This window comes from Diceros bicornis, chromosome 38, assembly GCF_020826845.1.
Source record: "Diceros bicornis minor isolate mBicDic1 chromosome 38, mDicBic1.mat.cur, whole genome shotgun sequence".
Classification (NCBI taxonomy): Eukaryota; Metazoa; Chordata; class Mammalia; order Perissodactyla; family Rhinocerotidae; genus Diceros; species Diceros bicornis.
The window spans coordinates 5,606,075-5,633,409 of NC_080777.1; the positions used below are offsets into that span (position 1 = coordinate 5,606,075).

A 27,335-nucleotide genomic window follows, 5' to 3' on the forward strand; every position below is an offset into this window, starting at 1 on the left:
GCAAACCCCGGGCTGCCAAGGTGGAGCATGTGAACTTACCCACTACGCCACCAGGATGGCCCCTGTGCAGGGTCTTGAATGTGCCGTACTCCCTCCTGCCTCAGGGCCTGTGGGCGAGTTTTTCTGTGAGGCTGGCCCAGCCCCTTGGCTAATTCACATCACTCTCTCAGAACAGTGCTCCTTTCCCAACCACCACCCCTTTCCACCACAGACCGTGTCAAGTCTTTCCATCTTAAGATCTCATAACAGTGTATCTTTCCTTCACGGCTCTTAACACAGTTCATAACTATATGCTACATTTTTATCATTATGTCATTAAGGTATGTCTCTCATGCTAAAGCGTAAGCTGCCTAGTGGCAGAATTCGTATATGCTTTTTTTTTTTAAAAACAACACTATATCTAATAGTGCTTGGCACATAGAAGATACTCCATAAATATTTAAATATTTGAGAAGTTAATGAATGAATGGTAGTACGAATGCAGACACAAGACCTCAGGTGGGACAGAGAGAATGGCCCCACCACGCAGACGTGCCTACGGAAACAAGCAACGGACTTTTGTAGAGCATGTTGGCTGAGAAAAATGAAATCTATGGATAACAACTGATGGAAACTTTACTTGAAGACTCTATTTTGTACCAAAACATAAGAAAAGACTGGCACTTTTTTGTAATTAGCAGTAGGGCCCTAAAACAATTAGTGGATGACTCAGCACCACCCATGGGAGAATGAGACACCGAGGGGCAGGTCCCCAGGACCTGGAAGAAGGATTCATGCTGGCTGATCATAGAGACTCTTTTCTTGGACACTGTAGCTAAAGATTTGCACTACCTTTCTGACAGGGAAGAAACAGAAACTAATATCACAGGGTATATCTGTGGTTAGCTGTACTTAATGGTGTAGAATGAATTTTATGTAGTTCTCATTACAGAGCAAGGGTTAGTGATTCTCAACAAATTCTTTGTTCATCACATAAAATCCTGAGTTGAAGGAGCCCTCTAGATATTATTACATAGGGGTGCCAGAACTCACTGGGTCCGATTTGGCTTTTAAAGTCAAGTTTCTGGTGGACAAACCAAATAAACGGCTCCATTTAGAGAATTCGATCTTAAAGAAGTTTATTTTTGTCTGGGTGTGCTATGTATTATACCAGAACCGATTACAAATGTTTAAAATAGCTAAACTTTTAAAAATGTGTTTGAGGCTTTTATATGTAAAAGCGTTTTCAAAAACAATAATAATGTCAATAAACAGAGTATCGGATTTGACAAGGTGGATTACTAAGTGGTTGAAAACTGTTTCCAGAGGGTGTTGATTAGCCTTTTCCTCCGGCCTGGAGGACACTGGAAGCAGGCCATCCTTGGCCTGGACTTATTCAACATTTTTAGCCATTATCTGGATGAAGATAGTTAAGACATGTTTATCAAACCTGCAGCTGCTCTGACGCTCAGAGGAAGGGATAACAGCCCTATCATCTTGGCCACGTTACTTCATCCACTGGACTCTCCGTTTCCTCATCTATAAAATGTGGATAATGATTCCTACCTCATACGGTTATAGTGAAGAATTAATGAGCCAAAAGTATGTAAAGTGAACCAGTAAAGTGGGTTATCCTCCTTCAAACACAGTGATGGAATCAGGATTAAAAAAAAGTCTCAAGTTGGAAAAATGGGCTGAAACTAACAATTATTATACCAAAATAAAAGAGGAATCCTACATTTAGTTAAAAAACAAAAGACTCTAGAAAAGCATCCAGACAAAAACAATGACACATGAAGAAAACAAATGAGTGGCAAACAAACAAACAAAAACAAAACATCAAAAGACAAACTTGGAATAACGTCACTAAATCATGTTCTTCCAAAATATCACAAAGTCATTTGCAGAATCTTGATTAAGGCTTTACTATACCGGTTGATCAATCCTATTGGTTAAAGGAAGTTTTATAACTTTACAACAATGATTCCTCAGAACTGACTTCAGGAATGTATAAACATTGCTGCAAATGTATTCCACTGTGCTATATCTTATAAACATCTGATTTAAAATAATTTGAGTTACTTTCAGAGTAAACCTGCATATAAGCAAAATTTACTGAAAACTCACAGAATGGGCAAGATCTGACTTGACAGTGTTCCTGAGATGGAGTTCTAGAAGTTTTCACTGGCCACAAACTCAGCAGGGGCCAGATTCTACAAGGCCACTGCAGTCCTCAGCCAGCATTAGTCCTAGGGTCAGAGAGCCAATTACTAACTTCCCTTCTCCCCAGATCATGACGTGACTCTTTCTTTACTGTAAATTATGAAAAGAGCTACTTGATATTAAGATCAAAACTAATTTTATTTTATTTACTTAATCTCACAAAATGATTAGTTTTTGGGGTTTTTTTGGTTCTTACTTCTCATGCCTCCCCAAAGCAGCAGTGCTACACTAGAGATGGCATTCAATCATGCTTCACCTATCCCATGTCACTGGCTTCAAACTGCAGTCTAGGGCCTAAAGATTTCTGACTTCTAAGGCGGTTCCAGTTTCCAACATTCTCTTATGGGTCTGTCTGTGACCTAAAATTCTGTGATTTCTTTTAAAACAACAAAAGTCAAGCTATGAAGAGGGCGGGGAATGAACCTGGCTCCCCACTCTGGAAGGCCAGCATTGCTCTTTGAAATGATGGAAAAAGAGGAAGAAGACAGGACCTGGAAATGGGAGCCTTGAGCCCTATCGTAGCTGTGACTTGGGCAAATTTCTTAACTCACTGAGACTCGATATTCTCATCTGTAAAGCGAGGAGCTGCAGCTAGACCGTCTTTTTTGTGTGTGTGTGAGGAAGATCAGCCCTGAGCTAACATCCGATGCCAATCCTCCTCTTTCTGCTGAGGAAGATTGGTCCCTGGCTAAGATCTGTGCCCATCTTCCTCCACTTTATATGGGACGCCTCCACAGCACGGCTTGATAAGTGGTGCATCAGTCCACGCCTGGGATCCGAACCTACAAACCCCGGGCCACCAAAGCGCAGCGTGCGAACTTAACCGCTATGCCACCGGGCCGGCCCCAGCAAGACCATCTTTAAAGTCCTCTCTAGCACTGAAATTCTATAATTTGTTAACTGCCCTGGCACCCAGGTAGACTGGCCTTCTGGTGATTTATGGATGCTCCATCCCTCCCTCCCCCAATAGTGGCAGAAATGAGTTAAAAAGCATGAATGTTCAAGACTTGCAGGGCTGGCAGAGACGGTCTATAGCTTCTAAAAATGTCTCTTATCTTTGCTCATTATCTGATTCACAGAACCTAATTTAATGGTGAAATTCCGGAACAGCATGCCAGAACCTCCAACTGTGACATGAAAGATGGTCATCCTGGGCATGGGGCTCAGTTATGAATGACTTGCCATATGCTCAAGCACTCTGTCATTTGCCTCCAGCTGTTTATACATCATACCGAGGCACAGGAGAGGTGTCAGTAGCAAACCATCATCAACAAAACAATACCATTTTATGCAAGGTTTTCAAGATACAATTGCTGCTGCTACTGCAAAACATTTACCCCTCCAAACTACATTATTTCAGGTTGAACAATATAAACTTATCAATTTCGTAGATCAAAAATGGTCGACTCTCAGTAGTTTCATATGGTTAGATCTACACAAAGATCTCTGATGGATGGGGAAAGTGCAATTCTCCAGGTCTTCCTCTGAGTGTGGGGACAATAGAAAAAAGATAGATGATAATCCAAACACAAAGCCTGGATGTGTGTAGGCTAAATGGCTCTTATGTAACAAAAGGACAGTTATGGAGATACCTTCTGGAAGTCCTAAAATTAGTGTGGATTCTGAAGGAAAAGGTATCTCTAGAGTTAACAAAGATGAACAGAAAAATGACAGTCACACAAATCCATCAGTTTAAAAAGTTTTTTAAAATTTTATATGCCTGATTATGAAGCCAACACAAGGGGAAACAGAGACGGAGAGAGACAGGATACCTCACTGTATCCTTTGCGCCCTGGATCTAGCTATGCCTGAAGCCAGACACCCCTGGATTTTCCAGTTACATGAGACGATCTATTTCCTCCTATTAAAACAGACTCACATATACACACACAATAACAATTATGATATACATGAAAGCTTAAGATGCTAGACCAAACTGTCTTAAAATGTTGCATTGAGAAGCACGACACATTCCATATCAAACATTCGAAAAAACTTAGGCTTCTAGTCTGATTCATAAATCCATGGGGTCAAGGCCCAGGCAGCTGGAGAGATGAATTGTTCACCTAAGATTCTAGGTAAAAGAAAAAAGAATATGTTTCCTGTTAAAACAAGAGAAATGAAAGAGAAGCTTCTCACATCCGTAGATTCGGTCAGTATGTTAGTGTCCAATGCACAGCTGAGAAGGGAAGAATCAGACTTTTTAATAATCAAGTCTTCAGACTATAAGACAGAAACAAGCTTATTACGCCCTCATCACAGGCAAGAAGTGGAGGTGAGGTGAACTGTGTAAAATCACACAAGCCAAGGGCTAAGACTGAATTAAAATTATCAAATTGTTATTAGATTAAAATTATTAGAATATTCATATATAATTTTAATAATTAAAATATTAGACTAGTACTAAATGTTCCAAATCACTTTTGTCTCTTTTCTGAGCTGGTTAAACATTTGCTGATGTACAATGCATAAAGTAATAGCCATCTGCTCATTTGTGTCCTAAGACTTCCCGCCTACATTCTGTTCTTACAATTTATCTGTTTTGGGCAAATAAAGATTGATTTTAATTTACTGCCAAATTTTGTGACATGGGCTAAGAATAAGTTGGAACCAAAAGATATTTTGCTTTTTACCATCTATTAGTTACCATTTGAAAATCAATATTCAGTGTTTACCCCATCCATGGCTCCAGACAACCAAAAGAAAATTGTCCTCTTCCCAATTCAGACTGATGATGCATCGTGCTATTATCCTGTGAGCTAATATGAGATTCAGTAGCTGCTGTCTTACCTGACAAATATGCCTTCAGAATCCAGGCTTGGGCACATGACTTGAAGAATGTGCAGCTAGGACTTGAACATAATTTATACTCCCAAGTCCCTCACTGCCGCTTCTGTGTATGCAGCATATGACTTGAGACAGAAGGATAAGAAACTAGAATGTTTCTCTTCTTTCCTATCCCATCATCTAATTGGTTTTGGACATTCCTTCCTCCCTGTAACCATCGATTACAGACTGAGTGCCTACTATGTGCCCTGGGGAGAGTGAGCTGCTGGGAAGACAGTGATGAATAAGACAGCGTCTTTTAAGTTGTTCAATTTCTTTGCTATTCATAGGAAAGATCAAAGGAAGAGAAAGAGAAGAGGAAGAATTCTAATCTGGAGAGGTGTTAGGAAGTATCTAAAATTACTTCAAAGTGGGGATACAGAATTGAAATCTACCAAAAAAAGAATGCTGGTGCTCTATCCCATAGATCAATAATGAAAACTTTAGCAGCTAATATTTGTTGAGTTCTTATTTTGTGCCATGCATTTCGCTAAGATTTATCTCCTTTAATCCTTGTTAAAATCCTATGAGGCACTTTAATAAATCCACTTTAGAGATGGGAAAACTGACGCTCAGAGAAGTTAAAAATTCCATGTCTAAAATAAGAGACCTCAAAGCAATGGAGTTGCAGCCCAGACCTGTTTGATCCCAATACTAAATTCTTAACTGCTGTGCTATATTGCACTAATGTAGCCCTAAACTTATATCCTGCCAATTTGGGACATGTGGTATTTCTCAAGATGAATTTTCAAAATGTGTTAAAAAAAAATGTAAGGCATATCTTTCCAAAAGTTAGAAAGGAATGAAGAGAAATGAATCCTACTGAGGACAGGGCCTGAAGGTGGGCCTCTGCTCCCAATCCACACTGACCAGGGTCGCTCTCCTCAGCACAGAGACCCCGGAGCTGACCAGGTCTCTGTGGGGCCACTGGCCTCACTCAGATCAAAAGTCAAGAAATTACAAAAGTCAAGAAATTCCTTATTAGCACAGCTCTGTAATGCAGACGTTTTTACCAACAAAGAAAAAAAAGATAGGAGAGAAATGGAGAACGGGAGAGAGAGAAAAAACATTTGGCCAAGGCCAGAAAGGGTGAACCAATTAAGCCTCCCAGCTCCTGGCCAAATGTTGATATCCCGTTCACTGGTGAGAACTCAGGAATGTACCCAAAATTGCACAAGGCTACTTGAGGGAAGCAAGCCTGGCAGCAGAGAGAGAATTACTGGCACACGTTCGTGAGAGCAGCACCAGCCAACTCAAAAACAGCCTTTCGTTCATGGATCGGTAGTTATTTTCTGGTCTCTCAGAAACCAAATAAAACTAAAATATACCATTAATAACAATACTTTACAACCACCCCCCTTCCCTTTCAGAAAACCCTCAGTGACTGCATCTGATCAAAGCTGAATTATTAAATGTCTATAGATTAATCCCATAACTCTCAAGGGCCTGGAGTTTGTAATTTCCCTGAAAAAAACAGACACAATCTACACCGTGAAAAATTTAATTGCACTTTAATTACCAGTTAGGCTGAATAGCATGAGATATGGGTGCCTTCAATTTTTAATAGTCATTATGATTCCAAGAGAATTTTGAAGAGAAATAATTGAATCTCTAGGGAGTATTCTCTTCTTCTGCCACTGCCAAAATCAAAATGAGAACAGAAAAAAATGGAAAGGGTGATTCAAATTCTTCCAGATCATAACCCAGCACGGCCCCCAGCAATAATAAACTGGCCGTTCCCAGGCAGCTGCTCTGCACATTTTCGTGATATGCTAATACAGAAAGCGGTTTCCTGCAGTTGAGTTCTGCTACATTAAACAGATAAAGGGCCTTGGCTGGGGTGCTTCTTTTCTTTTTTAAAATCAGATCCAAAGATGCCATACTTGTTTCTTCGTTTCTCAGAGCTGGACGCCAGTGTGGGCACCGGTGCCCCCAAGCCCACAGCACACATGCGCACACACGCACACATGCACAGACACACACACATATCTCCCACCTGTTTCCATGATGTTTTGAAAACATTTCAAAAGGAAAAGAGGAAGAGTAACACCGTCACGCAGTCTCCAGCAAAACTGGAAATCAGAAGGTCTTGGTGAGAATTCGAAAGGATACAAGTTTAGCCTCCAAATACTTTCACTTGATCAGGGAACCGACTGACTCAGGAAAGAGCAGGCCTCCTGAGAGCTGGTGCAGGACGGGTGTGTGTGGATGTGGAGGATGGCGAAGCGGACCACTTCTCTCCCTTCCTCACGCGCATGCTAGCCGCGTGTGTGTGCGCGTGTGTGCCTCCATCTAGACGGCAGAGGGCCTCAGCCTCTTCTTGGGGATGCTGTCCCACCCCAGTACAGGACTTTTTATATGGAAAGAAATCAGGCAGTGCCTTTAAAAAGTCAAGCTGGGGTCAAAATAAGACTTTTCATGAGGTCTCCAAACAACTTCGAGCTCGGTACGGCCCCTGGCTGCTGCTCATTACTACCAGATTCATCACAAGTGTGCACCTCGGCATTACAGATCATTTGGTAACTGGATGATGATTTTGTCTGCCAAGCAAGTAAGAAAAAACACAAAACTGAGCAGAACCATCTGCCACTTTTCTCTTCTCCAACTGTGCACCCATTTCCTTTCTCCAGCCCTCTATGTCAAACCCACGCCGACACACAGCGCAATACTGGGCTTTGGGGGATTTGCATGCGTCTCTCTCGGGGACCCAACAAGCTGGGTTGAGCTGCTCCCATCCCAGCCATGTGAGTCCACTCTACAGAGGAAGCAGCACAGGCCCTCTCTTCCTGAGCCCAATGGGTTCCAAAGGAGGAAAGAGTGGAGTTCTTCTCACTTTGTGCACCAATCCTTAGAGGCACCCCTTCTCGGGGTGTCTGCTGTTGACTTCCTTGGAGTGGCAAGAGTCCCACAGACATAAAATACTCAGGTTTAGGGAGAAAGAGGGGGTCAACATCAGGTCACCATTGTTCAGATTACCAGGTAAAGACTGGAAGCTTGCAGTGGTTAGGAAGCAAGACACAGCAGACATCTGAGCTGAGGCATACTTGACGGACAGGATGACAGGGATGCTGAGAAGACGATCCAGCCCAGACCGGCACAGAGGCTACTCCCAGAGCCAGACTGCTCAGAGATAATTCCTTAGTGAGAAGGAACCGGGGACTGGTAGCAGAAGCTCCTCTATATCCTCGACAATCTATTCTTTAAAAGCATTTAGAGAAGCTATATCAAGTCCTAATTATAGATGGTGAGCTCTCTCATTCTCATCTTCACAAAGCCCCAAAAGAAAGAGACCCTCTAGTGAGCTGATATGAGGGTGCCCAACTCACCACTGGAGCCAACATTTTGGTCTCAGGGGGCGCAAACCTAGGTCAGCAACCCTCTTTGGGCACTGTCCATTTCACCAGCAGAAGCCGATTTCACCAGGTTTAACAGTTCACCCCGCTGGCGGGCAGAACGAGGCTTTGCAATCCTTGATTCACATTCTGTGGGTTTATGCCAGGATAGCACAGCTCCTGAGTTAGAGCAGCTCTTTTGAGCCAATTCCACCTCCCTTGTTGGGTACCAAGCAGAGGCTTCTCACCCAATACGCTGGGAGAGGCTGTTGAGGACTTGTGTTAACAGAAGACAGAACAGAACGTCTAGAACCCTTTCTGGAGCTCCTCAAGTGTGAGAGGTGCTCACTGCACAGCAACATGTCCTGATGACCCCTCCCCTGGGGAATGACCGCCCATAACTGTGGTGCTCTGAGGTGGGGCATCCAATTCAGAGTCTCCCCAAATACTCCGTACTCCATTTCCAGAAACGTAAAGCTCCTTGTACAAACAGGATTGGAACTGACAAGACTGTAATCTGTGAGTGGTCAGGAAGTCAGTCTATAGCACCATCTTCCCAGTATCACCGAAAGCCCTGTCTCTCCTTCAGCCACTCCTTCCAGGCTGGGTGGCTGATTCAAGAACTGATCAACCCTCTGAACTGAGCTAGTAATGGCCCATGTTGTCAGGAGCATCGAGGTGGTGCATCTTGATGGACCTGAGCAGCAGTTTGAGGTGTGAGGAGGTTGGAGAAGGGAAAGTAATGATAGCTACCATGTCTAGCCTATCTAAGTGCTGGGTCCATCGTCAAAATGCTGTAATTTGAATTACTGAACTGAACTGGGAACTGTGGAGGAAGAACCACTTTTCAAAGAATTCCTCAACAGAAAACTGAAATATGATGGCAGCAGGATGCTGCAAAGGGATTAGGCTGCTAAAGCTATGTGGCCTGGGAGACTGAGGAAATGCATTGAGGTAGACTGAAAAAACACAACTAGGGAAGATTTTTTAGTAGCTATTGAGGTTATCAGATATTCTGGCCCAAGTCCCTAGTGCTCATTATCCTTCTGATATTATTTTCTCACCTCCCTTCAGGCTCATTGGTGCATCTTCCAATTCAATGGGGCCTCCTGTCTCTGAAAAGAGAACTAGTCCCTCTCAGAATGTCGAAGTGTGAAGGCTGTCACGTTCGGGCATATCACTGAGGTGTACCCCTACGGCCTTTCCAGTTTCCTGGTGTGATGCAAACGAACACTGGGCAGCAGGTAAACCGAGCACTAAAGCGCAAAGTACAACTCTTATTTATAGATCAAACACCTGCCATCCGTTTAAACAGTAGTTATCTAACTTGAAAGTTGAGCAAGAGACTGAATGCCCCCTTGAAGCAAGTAATTTTGAAGCAGCAGTTCATGTATACAGATGCGTTTAAGCCTACTTCAGAATGCTGTAATTATCATCAAAAAGCCAGATTCCATTAAATATCTGTTATGCTTTTAGTATCTGTACTCCCAGACAGATTTAAAATGTTGAAAGTCTTGGATTTCTTAACACTATACTTTTAACATTATTTCTTTAAAGGACTGGGGCTTAGGATCTTCAGAATTTGGAAAACCATCTCATCAGAGGTTTGTGGAACAGTTAATGATACAATCTGGCAGTGCCTGTCATTTTGCCTTTTCAACCACAGTTGTATTTCCAGCCTCTCTTTACCAGATACATAACAAACAACATTTGCAGAAAGCTACCTTCCTAAACACAAGTTAGTGAACAGTGAACACATCTCTAATCACAAGTAACCAATAACCATCATTTCTTGAATGTTAAAAATTAGGTGACACGTACAGGTGCTCTACGGATATTATTCCATTATTTCTGATGGAACTCTTGAAGGTCGGTTTATTATGTTCATTTTACAAACGATGAAAACTGAGGTCCTGAGAGGTTAAGTACACTGCCTGAGATCACCCAGCTAGTAAATGGAAGAATGTGGATTTGAACATGGGTTGGCATGGCTCCAAAGCCCCTGTTCTTTCTGCTACATCATACTATCTTAGAAAATGTCTTTTCTTCTATCATGCAAAATTGATTTTCCATTTACAGGGATATGGAATGTTATTCTGGAAGTAGGTGATGACTATTTTCAGTGGCTTGAGATTGGCTTGACCTCTGGGACATAAATCAGCCCATGGACAGGATTCAGCTGCAGGCCACACAGTCAGTCACATGTGTGGGCACCATTTACCTCAGTGGATCTTTCTTCTCCTCCAGAAAATAAGAATGGATTATAGGACTTTTACAGTTCCTTTTAATTCTAAAATTCCATAGATCTCTCAGTCTATGATAGCTTCGCCTTCTGCAATGAGGAGGCAGGCTTGTGCTCAGAAGGGCCTGTGCTACCTCAACTCCCCGAATGTGCCAGCCCTCCTCATCAGGAGCTGCTCCTATGGTCTATAATACCCTCCCCACTCCAATAGATACTCAGTTGCTGTTTGATGAATGGATGAGGCAATGAGTGAACACGGTCATGCATACATTTTTACTATGCTCTGTGGGAGGGTGTGCTGAACCAGCACTGTGCTCTCAGTTTCCTCCTTTATCACTAATATAAGACCTATAGCCCATTCAACCCTAAGCGAGGGAGGTGCATTTTCTGGGAAAACATGCTTGGAGTAGGTCTAGGGAATCATCGTCTTGTGGGAGTTACCTGACAGAGGACATTCCCAGTCATTTGACATAAATGAGAAACTCACCCAGTGGTAGGAATAAAAAAGAAAGAGATGCTCACCCCAAGGGGCGGGGTGAGTGAGAAGTACTACATCATTGATCAGGATATAATAATTAGCACCTCTTTCTTTTTTGGTACAAACTACCATGAGTGAGTGATGGAATCTCATCCAGTGGGCAAGCCAGAGAGTTTGATTTGAGCAAGGAATGAGGTGCAGCTGGGGTAAGGAGGAAGAAGAGGCTGCAGAGGAGCACAATGGTAAGGAGAATGCCTCTTTCATTTGAAAAGGTTCTCTTAGATAAAATTTACGAAGGTCAACACACAACCTGAGAAACAAACCTCCCTCCCCAGGTGCATGCTCAGCAGCTGGCCTCCAGATAAGAGTTAAATGAATCCAACCCTTGAATGAGAGAGGCTGCTCAGACAGAAGAATCACACCTTATAGATGGCGAGAAAGGAAGCTATTCCCTAGCCTAAGGACATTTGGGAGAAGTACATGATAGTAATTATCTGGGAAGAGATAACCAACAAAGATTTAGAAGGGCAAGCCCCAGTCCAACTAATCTACTCAACCTTCACAGCAAGGCTAAAGACTAGGTGGGTAATGGTCTCGCATGTCAAAGAGTTTATTGTGATTTCCAGAAACTCCCCCAGAAGGCCTCTAAATAAGACCAGGAAGCTGGGGAAAGGCTCTGGAAACCACAAACAATTGGGACTGGGAGGAGCTGTCCTCATGAGAAAGGCAAAATTTAGAGTTCAGCTGTCATCAGACTATTAAGCACCTAAACTACTCTCTCATTTGGATCACTTCATGGAGCCTTATCTACGCGTAGATGAATCATTGGTATGAAATAAGCTAAAATATTCATTGTAGTTGCTTTTAGGTGATGGGATTGTTTGTGGGTTTCCTCATTGCTTCACTTTGTACATTTTTTAAAAATAATGACACCATAACTTTTTTTTTAAAAATTTTTTGTTTATTGCAGTAACATTGCTTTATAACATTGTATAAATGCGTACATCATTATACTTCTATTTCTGCATAGATTACATCATGTTCACCACCCAAATACTAATTACAACCCATCACCACACACATGTGCGGAATTATCCCTTTCGCCCTCCTCCCTGCCCCCTTCCCCTCTGGTAACCACCAATCCAATCTCTGTCTCTATGTGTTTGTTTATTGTTGTTATTATCTACTACTTAATGAAGGAAATCATACGGTATTTGACCTTCTCCCTCTGACTTATTTCACTTTGCATAATCCCCTCAATGTCCATCCATGTTGTCACAAATGGCTGGATTTCATCGTTTCTTATGGCTGAGTAGTACTCCATTATGTATATATACCCATCTTCCTTATCCATTCGTCCCTTGATGGGCACTTAGGTTGCTTCCAAGTCTTGGCTATTGTGAATAATGCTGAATGACACCATAACTTTTATAATCAGGAAAAAAAAAAAGGGAAAATAAACAGAAGGCCAATTGCTGTCCTTCCATACTGTGGGAGCTACAAAGGGAACATAAGTCAACGTTAGCACACTGACTGTCTAGCAAAGGAGTAAAACATGACTATTACATGAACTATTAAACATTGTCTGAACTGCAGTTCTGAGGGAAAGCACTCGCATTTCTGGTATTCTCCTGCTTTGAACGGAAAAATGTTAATAATGTCATTTATAGCCACGTCCAATTATCCAAGCCATTGTCTTCATAGAAATATCAGAAAATTAATGTGGAAAAATTTGTGAGGCAGCAGCAACTGTACGGACAGACAGCTCAGCTTTTTAAAAGAAGATTCCTTCTTTCTTGACCTTCTTATTTAATTGAGGACAAAAAGAGAACTCTACTGTTACACCACATACTTGTTTTAAACGAGCAGCCCCGGGGACCTGTGAAATGGATGCTGCCGCAGGATTTTACTGAAATGACATGTTTGATCTCCTGTGCCGTGTGACTGGCATTGCTGAGGAGCTGCTCTTTCTAGAGAATTTGAATCACTTAGCTTGTGTTGGCTCTGCAAGGAGCTTCACTGAGGAAGACTTCCAGACCTTTGACCTGACAGAACTTTGGAATTCTCAGCAGGTATGTTTTCCTCTGCTTCCAGATCCTGGGGAATGACCTTCTACCATGGATTTCATCACACACACACTCTCTTCACTGCAGGGTCCCAAGACATCTTCCTCGCAAAAGGGCCTTCAGTTAGTGCCTGCGATGAATGAAGGGTAAACTAAGCTCACAGAAGTCATCAGGTTAGAGAAGGCCAGAGCAAGTCAAGGGTCTTGATCCTTACTCTAAATCTCCAGTACAACCTCTAAGAAAAACAACTTTAAGGCAAGCCAGGCAACTACTGCTACCAAATGGTGGATCTTCAGTGTAAGAAACAGAAGACGCTCTCACATCGGTGACCACTACCATACCCCAAGGCCTCCCTCCAAGACACACAGGGATGAACAATCTGTGTGTGTGGCTAAGAATTCCCACTGATTTGCCAGGTGTTGAAGCTCTGGTTCGGGATGTGCTCCAGCCTTCCCTCTAAAGTTATAAACAGATTTAAAACTTGGCAACAGAAATCTGGAGCCCAGCGCTGCTTCTTACCCACAGCTACAAGAAGCCAAACATCGCAACCCGCAAACGCATAGGAAGCTACTGTTAACAAATGGGACACCATGTGGCAGAGCCAGAAGAGCTGTTGGTTAACTCAGAATGAAATATCCCCTGCCTCCCACCCAAGGGTGCACGTGGACCTTCCACTACCGTGTTCTCCTTCCACCCCAGGCACCCGATCTCCACAGTCACCCAGTCCCAGCAGTGGACTCTAATTTTTCTCAAAGTGTAGCTTATGGATAATCTGCATTAGAATAGTTGGGGAGCTAATTACACAGGGACCCCAGACTCACTGACGAGATTTTGGAGGGGTGGGAACTAGGGAATCTATATGTTTACTCCCCAATTGATCTTGATGTGCAGTAAAATTTGAGCACCACACCCAAGGAAATACTCAGATCTCATTGTCAACAGCAACCTGATTGGTGGTGGCAGAAGCCACTCTGTCCCTGCAGCACCTCTTCTGTGTGGTTGCTGTCCTGCTCTACAACATTAGAATAGATAGATAGATAGATAGATAGATAGATAGACAGATAGATAGAAAGAAAGAAAGAAAGAAAGAAAGAAAGAAAGAAAGAAAGAAAGAAAGAAAGAAAGAAAGAAAGAAAGAAAGAATAGAATAGAAGGATGGTGACAAAAGGTAATTTCTTTAGCACTTTACAGACTACAAAGTTTTTCCACAGGCACTGTCTCATTGCATCAAGCACGGTGAGGTAGGAATTAGAATGCCTATTTTCACAAACTCAGAAACTATGTGCCCTAAAAATGCTGCACAGCCTGCTGGCAAATGGCAGAATTGAAGTCTTGGATGTGGATTTGGTGATTCCAAATCTGATGATCCTTCCATTCATCAGAGCTGCCCTCCAAGTGGCCACAGTGGCTGCCCTGCAATGTTTATCTGCATGAGGGGTAGGGGGTGGCCCACGATTCTTTTAAAAGAGCAGCACACCTGTATGGAAGAAGATGGGCCAGGGCACCTCAAAGATATTCTGGTCACAGCCTTGTGGGTATGAGAGGAGTCAGTGTATCCAATGAAGCTCATAAGGGAATGGAACAATAGATCCAGGAGCTTTCTCCCAAAGTCAGCTTCTCCTAAACATCTATCCCAAGAAATCAAGAATTTTCTCCAAACGGATTACAATTGAGCATCTCCTCAGAAGAGACAACCAAGTCTGTTTCAGTGAGAAGAGCAGTGGTAAACTCCCCACAGAGAGTGCTCCCTGGGGGCACAGCACTGTTACTCTGTCCAGACAGACCAAGGGGAGTGGGGCTGGTGCTACTGTTGGCAGTAATCGAGCTCAGCTAAATAGGAGTCTTGGATACATTTCAGAGTGAGCAGGCTGAAGCGATGCAATATTTAGCTGAGCCACTGCAAGGCCAGACATAACCCAATCCAAGGAGACCTCTACCGTGAGAGAACCTCTTCACTTCTGTAGAAAAAGCCAATGCTGCCAGCTGCTGCCTCGGTCCCAGGGGCTCAGCCGATCCACTGCTGACATCGTACCGCTGTGGCATCCTCTGCAGGATGCTCACTTCCCCAGCTGACGACAAGGACTCACCAGTCATTCTCTATGGCGATCCTGCTGACCTCCCTTCCACGACCGCCCACTGCCCCTCCAGCGTGGCCCCTCCACCTGGCCTACTCTGCACTCGGCTCTCTATACCTCCTCTAAGTCTGCAATCAAAAGACATTTTTACATAGGTGGCACAAAGCTCGTTTTTAAAAAACCCTCCAGTGAAAGACTGCCTTCAAATCCCTATCAGAACAGGGCTGAGTCAAAGTGAGTGCTTCACAAACAGAACTGGACAATGATGAAGACGTATTCCCTGCTCCGGTTCCCGTCAGTCCAGGGTGGGGGAGGCACGATGCTCAGACACTGTGAGAGCAAAGGGGTTTTCTTCTCTGCCTCCCTAATTATTACATTCTCTGCCTGCCATCCCATAGGCACAAGAGCGCTGATGAGGGGGAGCTCAGTCCTTTGGTGTGAAATACACAGTGATAGAGGTCACTGGCTTTAGAAGAATAGGGCTGCATAAGCAAGCACAAAAGGGAGCACAGCTGGTTAAAGGAATGGCATTTAGAGGACCTGATTCATATCTTCTTTCTTTTCCATCTTCTTTAGGACAATTTTAAAACCCATGTTTTTCTCTCTCCCTCCCTCTCTGCCCCTTCCCTAAGCTTTTATGGACTCATGCTCTCCCTTGCTCGCTCGCAAGTGCTCTCTCTCTTACACACACACACACACACACACACACACACACACACACACGGGCACACGTATACTCCTTTTTCTGAGGCTGTAGGCATCTGTGCCTAGAGAAGAACCCCTTAGAAAGGGAATGAAGTAAGGGGAAATAAGAGCACATATCCTTTACAACTCAAACATCTAAACTTGGTGCCGCACATTATTGCAATTTCCTGGGCCAACTGCTTTGTCCAGGCAAAGCTCCCACTCATGTCAACAGCCTCAGTAGGATTTATCAAATTCAGCCATATGGACAATTTTCATAGATGTTCATTCAAGAAGCTCTCACTGTTCCCACTTCCACTTTGTTGACTCTCTCTCTCATCTGTTTTTTCTCCAAGTCATTCACTTCAGTTGCTGGGTGACCTTTCAGAGAAGCCTGTAAGACAGGGACTTCTGCTCTTATTCTGAAGAGGGGACAGGCAAAGTAGCAAGAATACCAAATGAGGAAAGAAAATCGGAAGAACTTCCCCGATTCAGTATCAATCTTGCTCCAGGATAAAACTGCACTGTACCAAAAACTCTGGCAGGGCACCAGGTACCATGAGGTAGGCAAGGTTCCCAGATTCAGCTTCTCACAGCTGATTGCACGAGGCGGAACAGTGTGCCGCCAGAAAGCATGGCGCCACGGCATGGCCAAAATGACAGCAAGACATCAGCTCTTTGCACTGAGACACCTGAAGGCCCAGGGTCACATTTTTTGTTATGCATCAGCATCCTCTCCCACTCACGACAACAAGGAGTTGTAGGTTCTGCAAGCACCAGGGCTCAGGCCAGTTAGCAATGCTCCTGAAGTAGGTGAAGACAGAGAGTACTGCCTTGCACAGGCTTGGCAATGAGGCATTTCCTCAGCCACCTTGCAATTCACACAGCTGGCAGTTCATCAAAATTATCAGTCATCATGTAGGCAAATGACATGAAAGAAGAGATGCTTCCTAGCAGTCTCTCCTCCATACGGGCCACCCACTCAAGGTCTGTTGTGTAAATGAATGGGTAGATGAATGGATGAAAGGGTAAACCAAAGACAGGCATCCTTCTCTAAGGAAGCTGAGCAGTAACTGAGTAATCTTTGAAAATGAAGACCCACCAAGTGATCAGCAGGAATCTGGATATGTCACCCTAAGGGAGGACCCCATAAAAGCCACCCAGACACATGAGAATACAGCTTTTCCTTAAGACAGACATTAAAGGAAGAAATTCTACCATCTCTCCCAGTAATCTGTGCCAGCATTTGTTAGTCATCACCCTTGGGAAGCTTTTTCCATTTCCTTACTTTCTCCTAGACTTGGAAAGCCACAGCAGCTCCCAACAACCTCCTCTAGAAGGCTTCACACCTTCTGCCTGTGGTTTAAATCCTTCTTCAGTTATTCCTGCCTCTCCCAGTCCCAGATCTAGAAGGAGATTCTACCATCGGTAAGAGATTTACTAGTGGCTGCATTAGTCTGCTTGGGCTCCTATAACAAAATACTATAAACTGGGTAGCTTAAACAACAGACAGTTATTTCTCACAGTTCTGGTGGCTGGGAAGTACAAGACCAAATGCCAGCTGATTTGGTTCCTGGTGAGAATCCTCTTCTTGGCTGGAAGACAGCTGTCTTCTTGCTGTGTCCTCACATGACAGAGAAAGAGAACTAGCTTTCCGGTCTCTCCTTATAATCTCATCATGAGGAACCCACCCTCATGACCTCATATAAACCTAATTACCTCCAAATGCCATCGCGTTGGGGCTTAGGGCTTCAACATATGAAATCTGGGGGACACAAACATTCAGTCCATAACAGCGGCCCCTTCTCCTCCCTGCCTCCTTGTCTCCAGACTAGAAAGGGCTAATGAGGTGGGATGAGGCCATACTTGGCCCTCCTTGAACTTCTGGTCTCTCTATCCCCTTTTCTTAATGCCTCTGCGGTTTTATTGTGGACATATCTTTCACCTATGTCTTCCATGAGACTGCGAGCCTTCTTAAGAGAGGAATTGATAATAAGAGCAAGAATGATAAGATGGTAAGAAGACTTATTGAGCATATTGAGCAGGTGCCCATTATTCTAAATACATTTTCATTTCATTCCTATGACAATTTGTGAGATAGATATGAATTACTTCTATTTGACATCTACAGAAATCTAAAGTTTAGAAGAATTAAGTAACTTGCTCGAGGTCATTGCACCAGCAATGGCAACATATGGGACTAGAACTGAGGTTTGTCTACAAAACTCCCCATTATTTTATCCTAAACTACTCTCCCCTGAAGGTGGGGACCTCCTCTGTCTTAGTTATCTTGTATCTCTGCTCCTACTTCTAGCACCTAGCACAGTGCTTTATACATTTACTTAAATATTTGTTAAATAAAAATGAAAGAATATGCATCCTGTATTTGCTCCTCAGATTTTTTTTTTCAAGTGTACAGTTCAGTAGTGTTAAGTATATTCACACTCTTGTGGATTAGATCTCCAGAACTTTTTCATCCTATAAAACTGAAACTCTGTACCCATTGAACAACTCCCCATTTCCCCTCCCTCTAGCCCCTGGCAACACCTACTTTCTGTTTCTATGAGTCTGGCTATTTTAGATATCTCTCTAAGTGGAATCATACAGTATTTGTCTTTTTGTGACTGTCTTATTTCACTTGGCATAATGTGCTCTGGGTTCATTCATGTTGTAGCACATGACAGGATTCCCTTCTTTGTTAAGGCTGAAGAATATTCCATTGTATGTTCCACCAGCTTTTTAAAATGCCCTATTTCACCAAGATGCTTCCTTAGAACCCCTTCTTTTAATTCAGCTTAACTCTCAGAAGAGCTTTAATAATACGATAACCACCACTGCCATCTGTGGTGATCACACTGTGCTGATTGATCCTCTCACACTGTCCTCACAGCAACCCTTGAAGGTCATTATTGCGATCTGCAGAGAAGAAAACTGAGGCCCGTGGAGATTAAATAACATCTTCAAGGTTAAGCAGCTTCAAAGTGCAGCCGTCTGGACCTCTGGTGCTCTCCCAGGCCCCTCTGACTTACAGCCTGCTGCCTGTCATTAATCTCACGCCCTCCCAGTGAGGGACATGACAGACAGGGACACTGAGGACCAGACACACGAGATGACACCTGAGGATGCATTGCCCTATAGCTGCAGTGGTGGGGCGGGGCCCTGAACTCATAACTCCTGGCCCAGAGCTCTCTGTCCTGCTCATTTGCCTCCCACCTCGCCAGGCCATTCTCCATCGGGGTGACCTGTGCATATGACTTCTCATCCAATCCAAATCCCACGCTTTCCTCACGGCCCAGATCAAGACTCACTACTCCTGATCAAACACTCCCACTGACATTTCCTGTACCTTGCTTTTCCTCTGCTTTGCTCTCACAGGTAGCATTATACACTGCTAGATGGTCCTCCAAGGAAGGATGTATGCTCACCTTCCCACCACACCACCTAACAGCATCCTGGGGATGTGGCTGGCACTTGATAAATGCTTTTTGACCAGATGCACCATAGAACTACGTAATTTAAGAGCCAGACAGGCCCTTAGGGAGCATCTGGCTTAATGCTCTCATTTTCCAGATAAGAAACTGAGACCTGGAGATGTAAAGTGACTTGTCTGGTTACAGAGCCAATTAATGAAGACTCGGGTCCAGAGCCCAGTCTTGTGCCTCCTAGTTGGTCCTCTCCCACTGCTCTGGGTGCTGGGCCCCATCTAACTAGGATTCTTTAGGATTTCTCTATATCAGAGTTGTGCCTTCAGGCCTTAAGTGGGCAGACACAAGGAAAGACACATGGAAAAACCTACGTTCAGTCATTTTAAGGGGATATGAAAGTACTACTTTATTGTTTGTACAGGGAAAAAAGATGAAAAGGAATATTGAAGAGAAAGAAATGAATAAAGAGTAGTGCCAATTCCCAGTCCTTACCCAGATATTAAATAGCTGAAAGACAAGGGAGTCTCCCTCCGCCCTTCTCCCTCTGGCCCCTCCCACTCCAATACTGCTTGCTCTTAAGGAAGGCCAGGAGAATGCAATTCTCTCCAGGGTAAAGTGTGAAAATGCAGAGAGGGGCATTAACATTTTATGACCTCAAAAGTCTGTAATAAATGAACTTTATTAAAGGATCGCTGGTTCTTTAGTACCTTGAAAATGAAATTACACCTTCTAGAAAATACATATTCACTTCATTGGCAGGTTTGCTGTATTCTTACAGCTACTCACATCTCTCTTTCCACTACAAAGAAAGAAAATCATCCACTTCTGTAGTATTTTCTAGTTTACAAAATACCTGAATCCATTGTTTTTTAAATGCTTATCTTTATAATAATCCTGGGGGACTACGCAATGGAGGTATTATTTATCTAATCAATTGACACATGTTTACTAGTAGCCTACTGTGTGCTGGGCACATTTCTAGGCCCTGGAGACACAAAAGGAAACAAAGCAGAAGCTCCTGCTCTCCTGGAGTGTGTATTCCAGTTAGTTCTCCTTTCATTATCAGACAACTGAGCCTCAGATAGGGGTTAACTGATTTGCCCAAGCTGCCCGGTTAGCGAGCAGGAGGGCTGGGGCCTGGACCAGGGGGAAAGACGCCTGCTCCAGTTCTTTGGGATCTAGCATACTCCTGCTTTATGTGAGCAGGCGTCTGTGGTCTCTGAAGTCAAGAGCCTGCATGTTCTCCGGACACCTGTTCCTCAACTGTGGGATGCAGCTGTGCAGAGCAGGTGGTCCCTAACACAATGCAGAGTGACTGTCCAGAAAGGCTTCTGTCTTTCTCTTTTAAAAGATGTATAACTGGATATCCACATGAGATAGGGTTGGACCTCTATCTCATTCCCTATACAAAAATTAACTCAAAATGGATCGAAGACCTTAATGTAAGACCTAAAACTCTAGAACTTGTAGAAGAAAACACAGGCATAGATCTTCACGGCCTTGTATTAGGCAATGGTTTCTTAGATATGGCACCAAAATCACAAGCAATAAAAGAAACCATAAATAAATTGGATACCACTAAAATTAAAAACTTGTGTGTTTCAAAAAAAAAAAGTGAAAAGATAATCAACTGAATGGGAGAAAATATTTGCAAATAATACCTGTGGTAAGGGACTTGTCTCTAGAATATATGAAGAACTATTATGTCAAGACAAATAACCCAATTAAAATATGGGCAAAGGACATGAATAGATATTTCTCCAAAGAAGAAATACAAATGGCCAATATGGCAAATCAAAACCACAGTGAGGTACCGCTGCACACCCTCTAGGATGACTAGAATCAGAAGACAGGTAATCACAAGTGATGGCAAGGATGTGGAGAAACTGGAACCCGTATATATTACTGGTGGGAATGTAAAATTATGCACCCACTTTGGAAAACACCTTGGTAGTTCCCCAAAATGTTAAATATAGAGTCATCATATGATCTAGCAATTCCACTCCTAGGTATATACCTTATAAAAATTAAAACTCATATCCACACAAAAAAATGTGCACAAACATTCAAAGCAGCATTATTCTCAAGAGCCAAAAGGTAGAAAGAGCCCAAATGTCCAACACTGATGAATGGATAAATAAAATGTGGTATATCCATAAAATGAAATATGTTTTGTCAATACAAAGAAATGAAGTACTAACATATGTTAAAACATGGGTGAACTTTGAAAACATGCTAAGTGAAAGAAGTCAGTTACAAAAGGCCACATGTTGTATTATTCCATTTAAATAAAATGTCCAGAATAGGCAAATCTAGAGAGACAGAAAGCAGATTACTAGTTGCCTAGGAATAGAGGGCCGGGGGAATTGGGGTGTGACTACTAATGGGTATGGGGTTTCTTCTCGGGTGATGAAAATGTGCTAAAATTGACTGCATAAAAAAAATGGTTGCATAATTCTGTAAATATACTAAAAGCCATTGAGTTGTACTTTTTAAATGGGTGAACTGTATGGTATGAGAATTACATTTCAATAAAACTGTTTTAAAAAAGAAAAGACAATGCACAACCTGGTATGAAGATACGCTGCGAGCTAGTGAAAGATGACCCCAACAGCTATGCGAGTAAGTGAGGAGGTAACTGGCCTGGGCAACAATTTGTCTTTTATCTTCTGTAATCTATAGAGAATGCTCCTTGAGGAACTTTCTGGACCAAAAAAGTTTATGACAGAGAGTAATCAGCAAATATTGCCCAGACTACCATAGAAAGCAGAAAGCTTACAGATGAGTGATTTTCCTGGCAACATCCAGCCACTGGCAAGATTCACAGTTCACCAGAGTGGCATAAGCTGTATGCAGATCCACTAATCTCTCATTTGAGATAGACATTACCTGTCTTTAAACTAGCAGAGACAGACACTTCATTCTTCTTCCTCTTCAAATGTCACCCTCCACCCTCACAATCCCTGTATTGAGTTCAGAATTGGCAGGCAGAGTAAGATGTAGATCCTTGGTGGGTGGCCTCACAGCACATGCCCCTACCCCATTTCTCCCTTTACATCACAAGCCCTGGCCCGGTTCCTCTCACCACAAACAGCAGTATCAACAAGCCCATCCAAATTCCACACGCCTCTTAACCAAACTTGAGCTAATCCCAAGTAAACAGTACTTGAACTTCAGAAGTCTGAGTCCATATGTTTGTGTGAAGGACACACTTCTCAGTATTTTAGCCAGGGCCCACCCTCAGTTACTGTTTTCCTACAGTGACAGTTCTCTACCTTATTGAGGCTAAAAAATGATTGTCTTTCACAACAGAGCTATACACAGGACCTCAAATGATGAATTGGGTAAAATGTAGCTGCTCTTTATACAGCGATGGAACTCTAGCCATGACATAAACATAGCAAGAAATGAAGTGGTTTCCTCATCTTCACCAGTGGGAAGGAGGTAGCATTCAGCTAAGACATCTCTCTGATAAGTGCTCTGGGTCCTCTCAGACCCTCCATCCATGACTATTTTGGGGCAAAGCCTGTGCCTCTCTCTCATTTGTTATTCTGCTACAGTAGGGGCCAACTCTGCTCTTCTAGCCTCATCCCAGAAGAGCCATTAACAACTTGAAGTTTCCATCAGCTGCAAACATACCTGTCATGCAGCCCGCTTTACTGCATCACTCACACAAAGGTTGCCAACATTTGGATCGAGTCCGACAGAGCATTTTTCATTTGGTTGAAGTTGTTTTCAATGTTTTCTTGTTTTCCAGTGTTGAAGGTCAAGTCTGGGGCAGGGGATTGTATTAATAAAGCCCTTGTGGGGGGAACTGTTGAAATGACACTTTAACCCATCGATGACCAGAGAACAGAAAACACTGCCAAGCAGGGCTTTGCGGGCAAACTACCTTCACATTGGCCCTCGATAAAATGGTGCTGATCCTGGAGAAAGCCAAGGTTTATAAATGTGTGTGTGTGTCTCTGAAAGAGGAGAATTTTGGTTCACAATTAGGGGTTCTGAATTGGAAACCTTACCAGACATCACCCAAGCCAATGTTAGGGGAGCCGAGTCTGTCTCTTCTTTCATTGACCAATGTGAGTTTCCTAGAGCTCACTGCCTTTCTTGGAGAGGGAGGGAAGGCCTTTGCCAACTATGTGCACCTCCATACTTTCCAGCCTTATCTTCCAGTGAATGGGCAGGTCTGGGGCATCCATATCACATTTAAAGAATCTGAAAAGGATCTTTATGTCTCATCTTACCTGATGGCTGGCTCAATAATCAGTCCAGAGGTTGGGTCTCACTCTTCAGGGCTCATTTATATAGAGAGCACCTCTGAGTCCAAAAACTCTCAATAAATAAGTGTGTAGCACATTCCTTCCCAAGTTTAACAGCTACAATCTTGATAGCCTTCAGGCTGAGAATTAACCCTCTAGCAAATGGATAGGCAGTAAATCAGGTCGAGCACTTTTACCCAAGTGTGCTCCATGGAACCCCAGGGTTCCATGGGCAGTTTGGTTTGGAAAAACGTATTCCACCCCTGCCTTACTCTAGGATTCTAAGACATCATCAACTGTAAGCTCCCCATTAATTTAATAGCAGTTTTGTGCGGAGGATGGGAAGAAACACCTGATTACAAGTATATAGTTTTGTTTGTAAATTATAAGAGCCTACATTTACCTATTCAGGTACTTAAGACTGTCCTCTTCAGTATCTCAGTTACAGCCTGTATCTAATCATTCTTTGCCTTCAGAGTCTAAAGGTTTTCTGTGTCACTTTTGACCTTTGGAAGTTATGTTAAATATCATAGCGATGAGTTGCTTTTTATAAACTTTTCACGATCTTGATCTCTTTTGCGCCTTCAGGATAAGCAACATAAGTCTGAATCCTATAAAGAAATATTAGAGTTTCACGTGCCTTTTCTTTATGATAAGTTTATAGTTTCATCTTTTCCTTAATTGAATAACATGTCACTGGAAGGTATCAACTTCACTTAAGAGTAGCTGGAAGCTTTTGATAGAAGCTTGGAGAGGAATGAAGGTTCTTCATAATGAAGGCATCTTCATTCCAAGAACTGTCACCCCATCTTCTCATTTGGAAGCTTCTATTATCCATTCCTTGAAATCTGGCAATTTCTATCACCTTTAACTACTCTGCCTGGGGTGTGACAGAAAATTTGCCTTTACAATGCCACTTCATAACAATCTTTTCTTTTTAAAAACACATTTTGTTTTGGGATAATTTTAGATTTACAGAAAACTTGCAAAGATAGTACAGAATTCCCATAATCCTTTCTCCAGTTTCCCTGTTAAGATCTTACATTACCGAGGAATGTTTGTCAAAACTAAGAAACCAGTGTTGGTTTCTTACCATTAATTAAATCCCAGACTTCACTTGGATTTCACCAGTGTTTCCACCAATGTCCTCTTTCTGTTCTGGAATCAAATTCAGAGACAGCATTGCATTCAGTTGTCATGTCTCCTGGTTTCTTCTGGTCTGTGGCAGTTTCTCAATCTTTTCTTGACAGCCTTGAAGAATACTGGCTAAGTATTCTGTACAATGTACCCTGATCTGGGTTTTTCTCATGACTAAATGGGGGTTATAGGTTTTTGTAAAAAATATCAGAGGGGACATGATACACACATGACATCACTGACAATGCTAACCTGATTACTTGGTTAAGCTGGTGTTCACCAGGTTTTTTCCACTGCAATTAATAATCTTTCTTTTCTTTCCTTTTCTATGCCTTTTTAAAAGGCATTTTAAAAGACAGTGAAAGGACTGAAGTTAACCTTGGTGAGCTATTTTAAGAGCTCACCAAGGGGCCATCAGATGTATAGTCCTCTGCAAAGACAGGCTAAGGCCCTGCATTCGGGGCAGGCGGGGACACCTCAGCACATCTGCACCCTCTGCTGGGTGCCAGGCAGGTTCATTCTGACCAGGGTCCTACATGTGCCACCCAGAGAGTGAGTGCCTCCTTAAACCTCACACCCTACACAGCTCACTTGCCTCCCCCTAGACCCAGCCCAGCTTCTGACACCGTTTCTAAGCCTTACTCCAAGTTTAGAAACACTAGCACATAAAGAGCCGCACTCTCTATTTCAGAAGGATCTGTACTGTAAAGGCTCTGGGACGTCCTGTGGTACCTCATTTAACCCACTGTTTCTCAAATTACTTGGATCACAGAGCTCTTTTTTCACTGAAAAGCCCTCTCTTCACCTAAACATCTTATTAATACTCTTTGGGGAAATGAGAGTAGAGGGGAAGGCAGTGGATTGGGTCAAGCCACTGGGTTTCTGGACCTGAATCTGCCTGTGGTCCCAGTTGCCTGACGTGGCCAAGTGTCCCCATAAAGGAACGCTCTTCAGAGCCCCGGGCATCCTCAGCCACATTTCTGATGCGTTTAAATGATTTCTTTGACCTCTCACACAGCCCGGGGAAGGCTGTGCTTGCACTTCCGTGGGCTGTGGATGGACGTGCTGACAGTCCTCTGGGAGCGGCCAACTCTGGTCACCACGTCGGGGAGTAAGAACCATCTAGAAGGGCAGCCAAGCATTCAGACGCTGACCCCATGGGAATCTTATCAGAACTGCTCACTGTACCCCTATGAAGGAGGACGGGCTCGGCCAAGCCTGCTCCTGCGCCCCAGCCCCCCACTAACCTCTCTGTCCTTTAGCTGCCAGGACTCATACACGGCTTTAATCGAATGGACTTCTGTCCTCTGACACAGGATCTTTAATGTCCTCAGAAGAACACAGCACTGGCAGGCTGGTAAGCTGAAAATTTAGGAAGCAAATTACGATAGGCATCCTAGCCAACCTCATTTCACAGTGTGAGTAGCCCCGAAGGAGCCATCTTCTAGTTCAGAAGATCACAGCAACATACTGAGTAATCACCATTTCAGCCTATCAGCGAGAGACCAAAGAGGGAGATCCTAATGTCATTTAGACCCAGGTTCTGTCTTGGCTATTGACAAGATCTTTTAGAACACAGGGTTATATTTTTTCCTACTAAGTGACAGTAGCATTTGGTGGGTAGCACGCACACACAGGTGTAGAGGGACCATCCATCAAATGAACATGGGGAGTCTCTGGGGAAAATCCCACATTATAGAGATGGGGGCCTTTTCAACTACGTGACAAGGTGAGCTTAGAGATCAATGAGGGCAGCTATTCGTTTATTTAAAAAAAACTCTGTCATCTTTCATCAAAAGTGGCATGGTAGAAAATGTATGAGACTCAGAGTTGAATAGTCTAGGGTTCAAATCCTGGCTCCTGGGGCAAGTTTCTTAACTTTCCTGAGCTTCAGTTTTCTCATCAGTAAAATAGGGATAATAATACCTATTAACAAGGATATTGTAAGGATCAAATGAGATAAGATGTTTAAGGCTTTTTAGCCAGTGCCTGGCACAGAGAAGATGACTAATGAACACGGAATTCCCTTTCCCTGCAAGCTTCCCTCACTGTAGATTGTTCCATGGTTGATACCACATGGTATAGCCTTAATTCTGCACAAGCTTGGTACTCTTAACACCCCACCCCTGGGAAGACCTCAAGAACCATCTAGAAAGGCAGGAGGCCTTCCAAAGCAGTCTCTGGATTATATGGCATCCTCAGGAAAAATAAAGATGTCAGTGCCCTGAAGTGAGTCCAACTGAACAATCCGACAATACTCAAGAGGCTAAGGTATCTCCTCTCTCTTTCTGCCCACGTGGCTTGTCAGCATTTATACTGCTTGTGGCCAGGAATCAAGAGGGCAGCTATACCTTGCTTTGCCATTGAAGTCATGTCCAGTTTGCTCTGAGAGTTTGGGAGGCAAGAAAAGTCAAAATCTGTCTGGGTTTCAAGCAGAAATGGGTAGATTAACATGGACTTCAAGGTCCAAGATGGTCCATGGATCGTTGCTCTGGTTGGTGCCTGGTGACTACAGTGTGATCACCAGAGCTTCAAGAGTTTAGCTTAAGGTTTTGATTCTTGTTAAAATACAGATGTCCCTGGGAAGCCAGCTTAAAGCCAGCTTGCTA

At 43.2% G+C, this 27,335-nt stretch overlaps 1 protein-coding gene across 3 annotated transcripts in view; it reads right to left on the reverse strand.

Moving 5' to 3' along the window:
• Window positions 1-27,335, reverse strand: part of SMYD3 (SET and MYND domain containing 3) — a 670,522-nt gene that overhangs the window by 48,880 nt on the left and 594,307 nt on the right. Inside the window, exon 12 of one of the 3 annotated variants that reach the window (XM_058533574.1) lies at window positions 12,434-13,276. The exons of the other annotated variants lie outside the window; for them this stretch is intronic. Within the exon in view, the coding sequence (XP_058389557.1) occupies window positions 13,270-13,276 (7 nt within the window). The 3' untranslated portion in view covers window positions 12,434-13,269. Of the gene's footprint in view, window positions 1-12,433; window positions 13,277-27,335 lie in introns of those variants that run through there. 3 annotated transcript variants of the gene reach the window in all.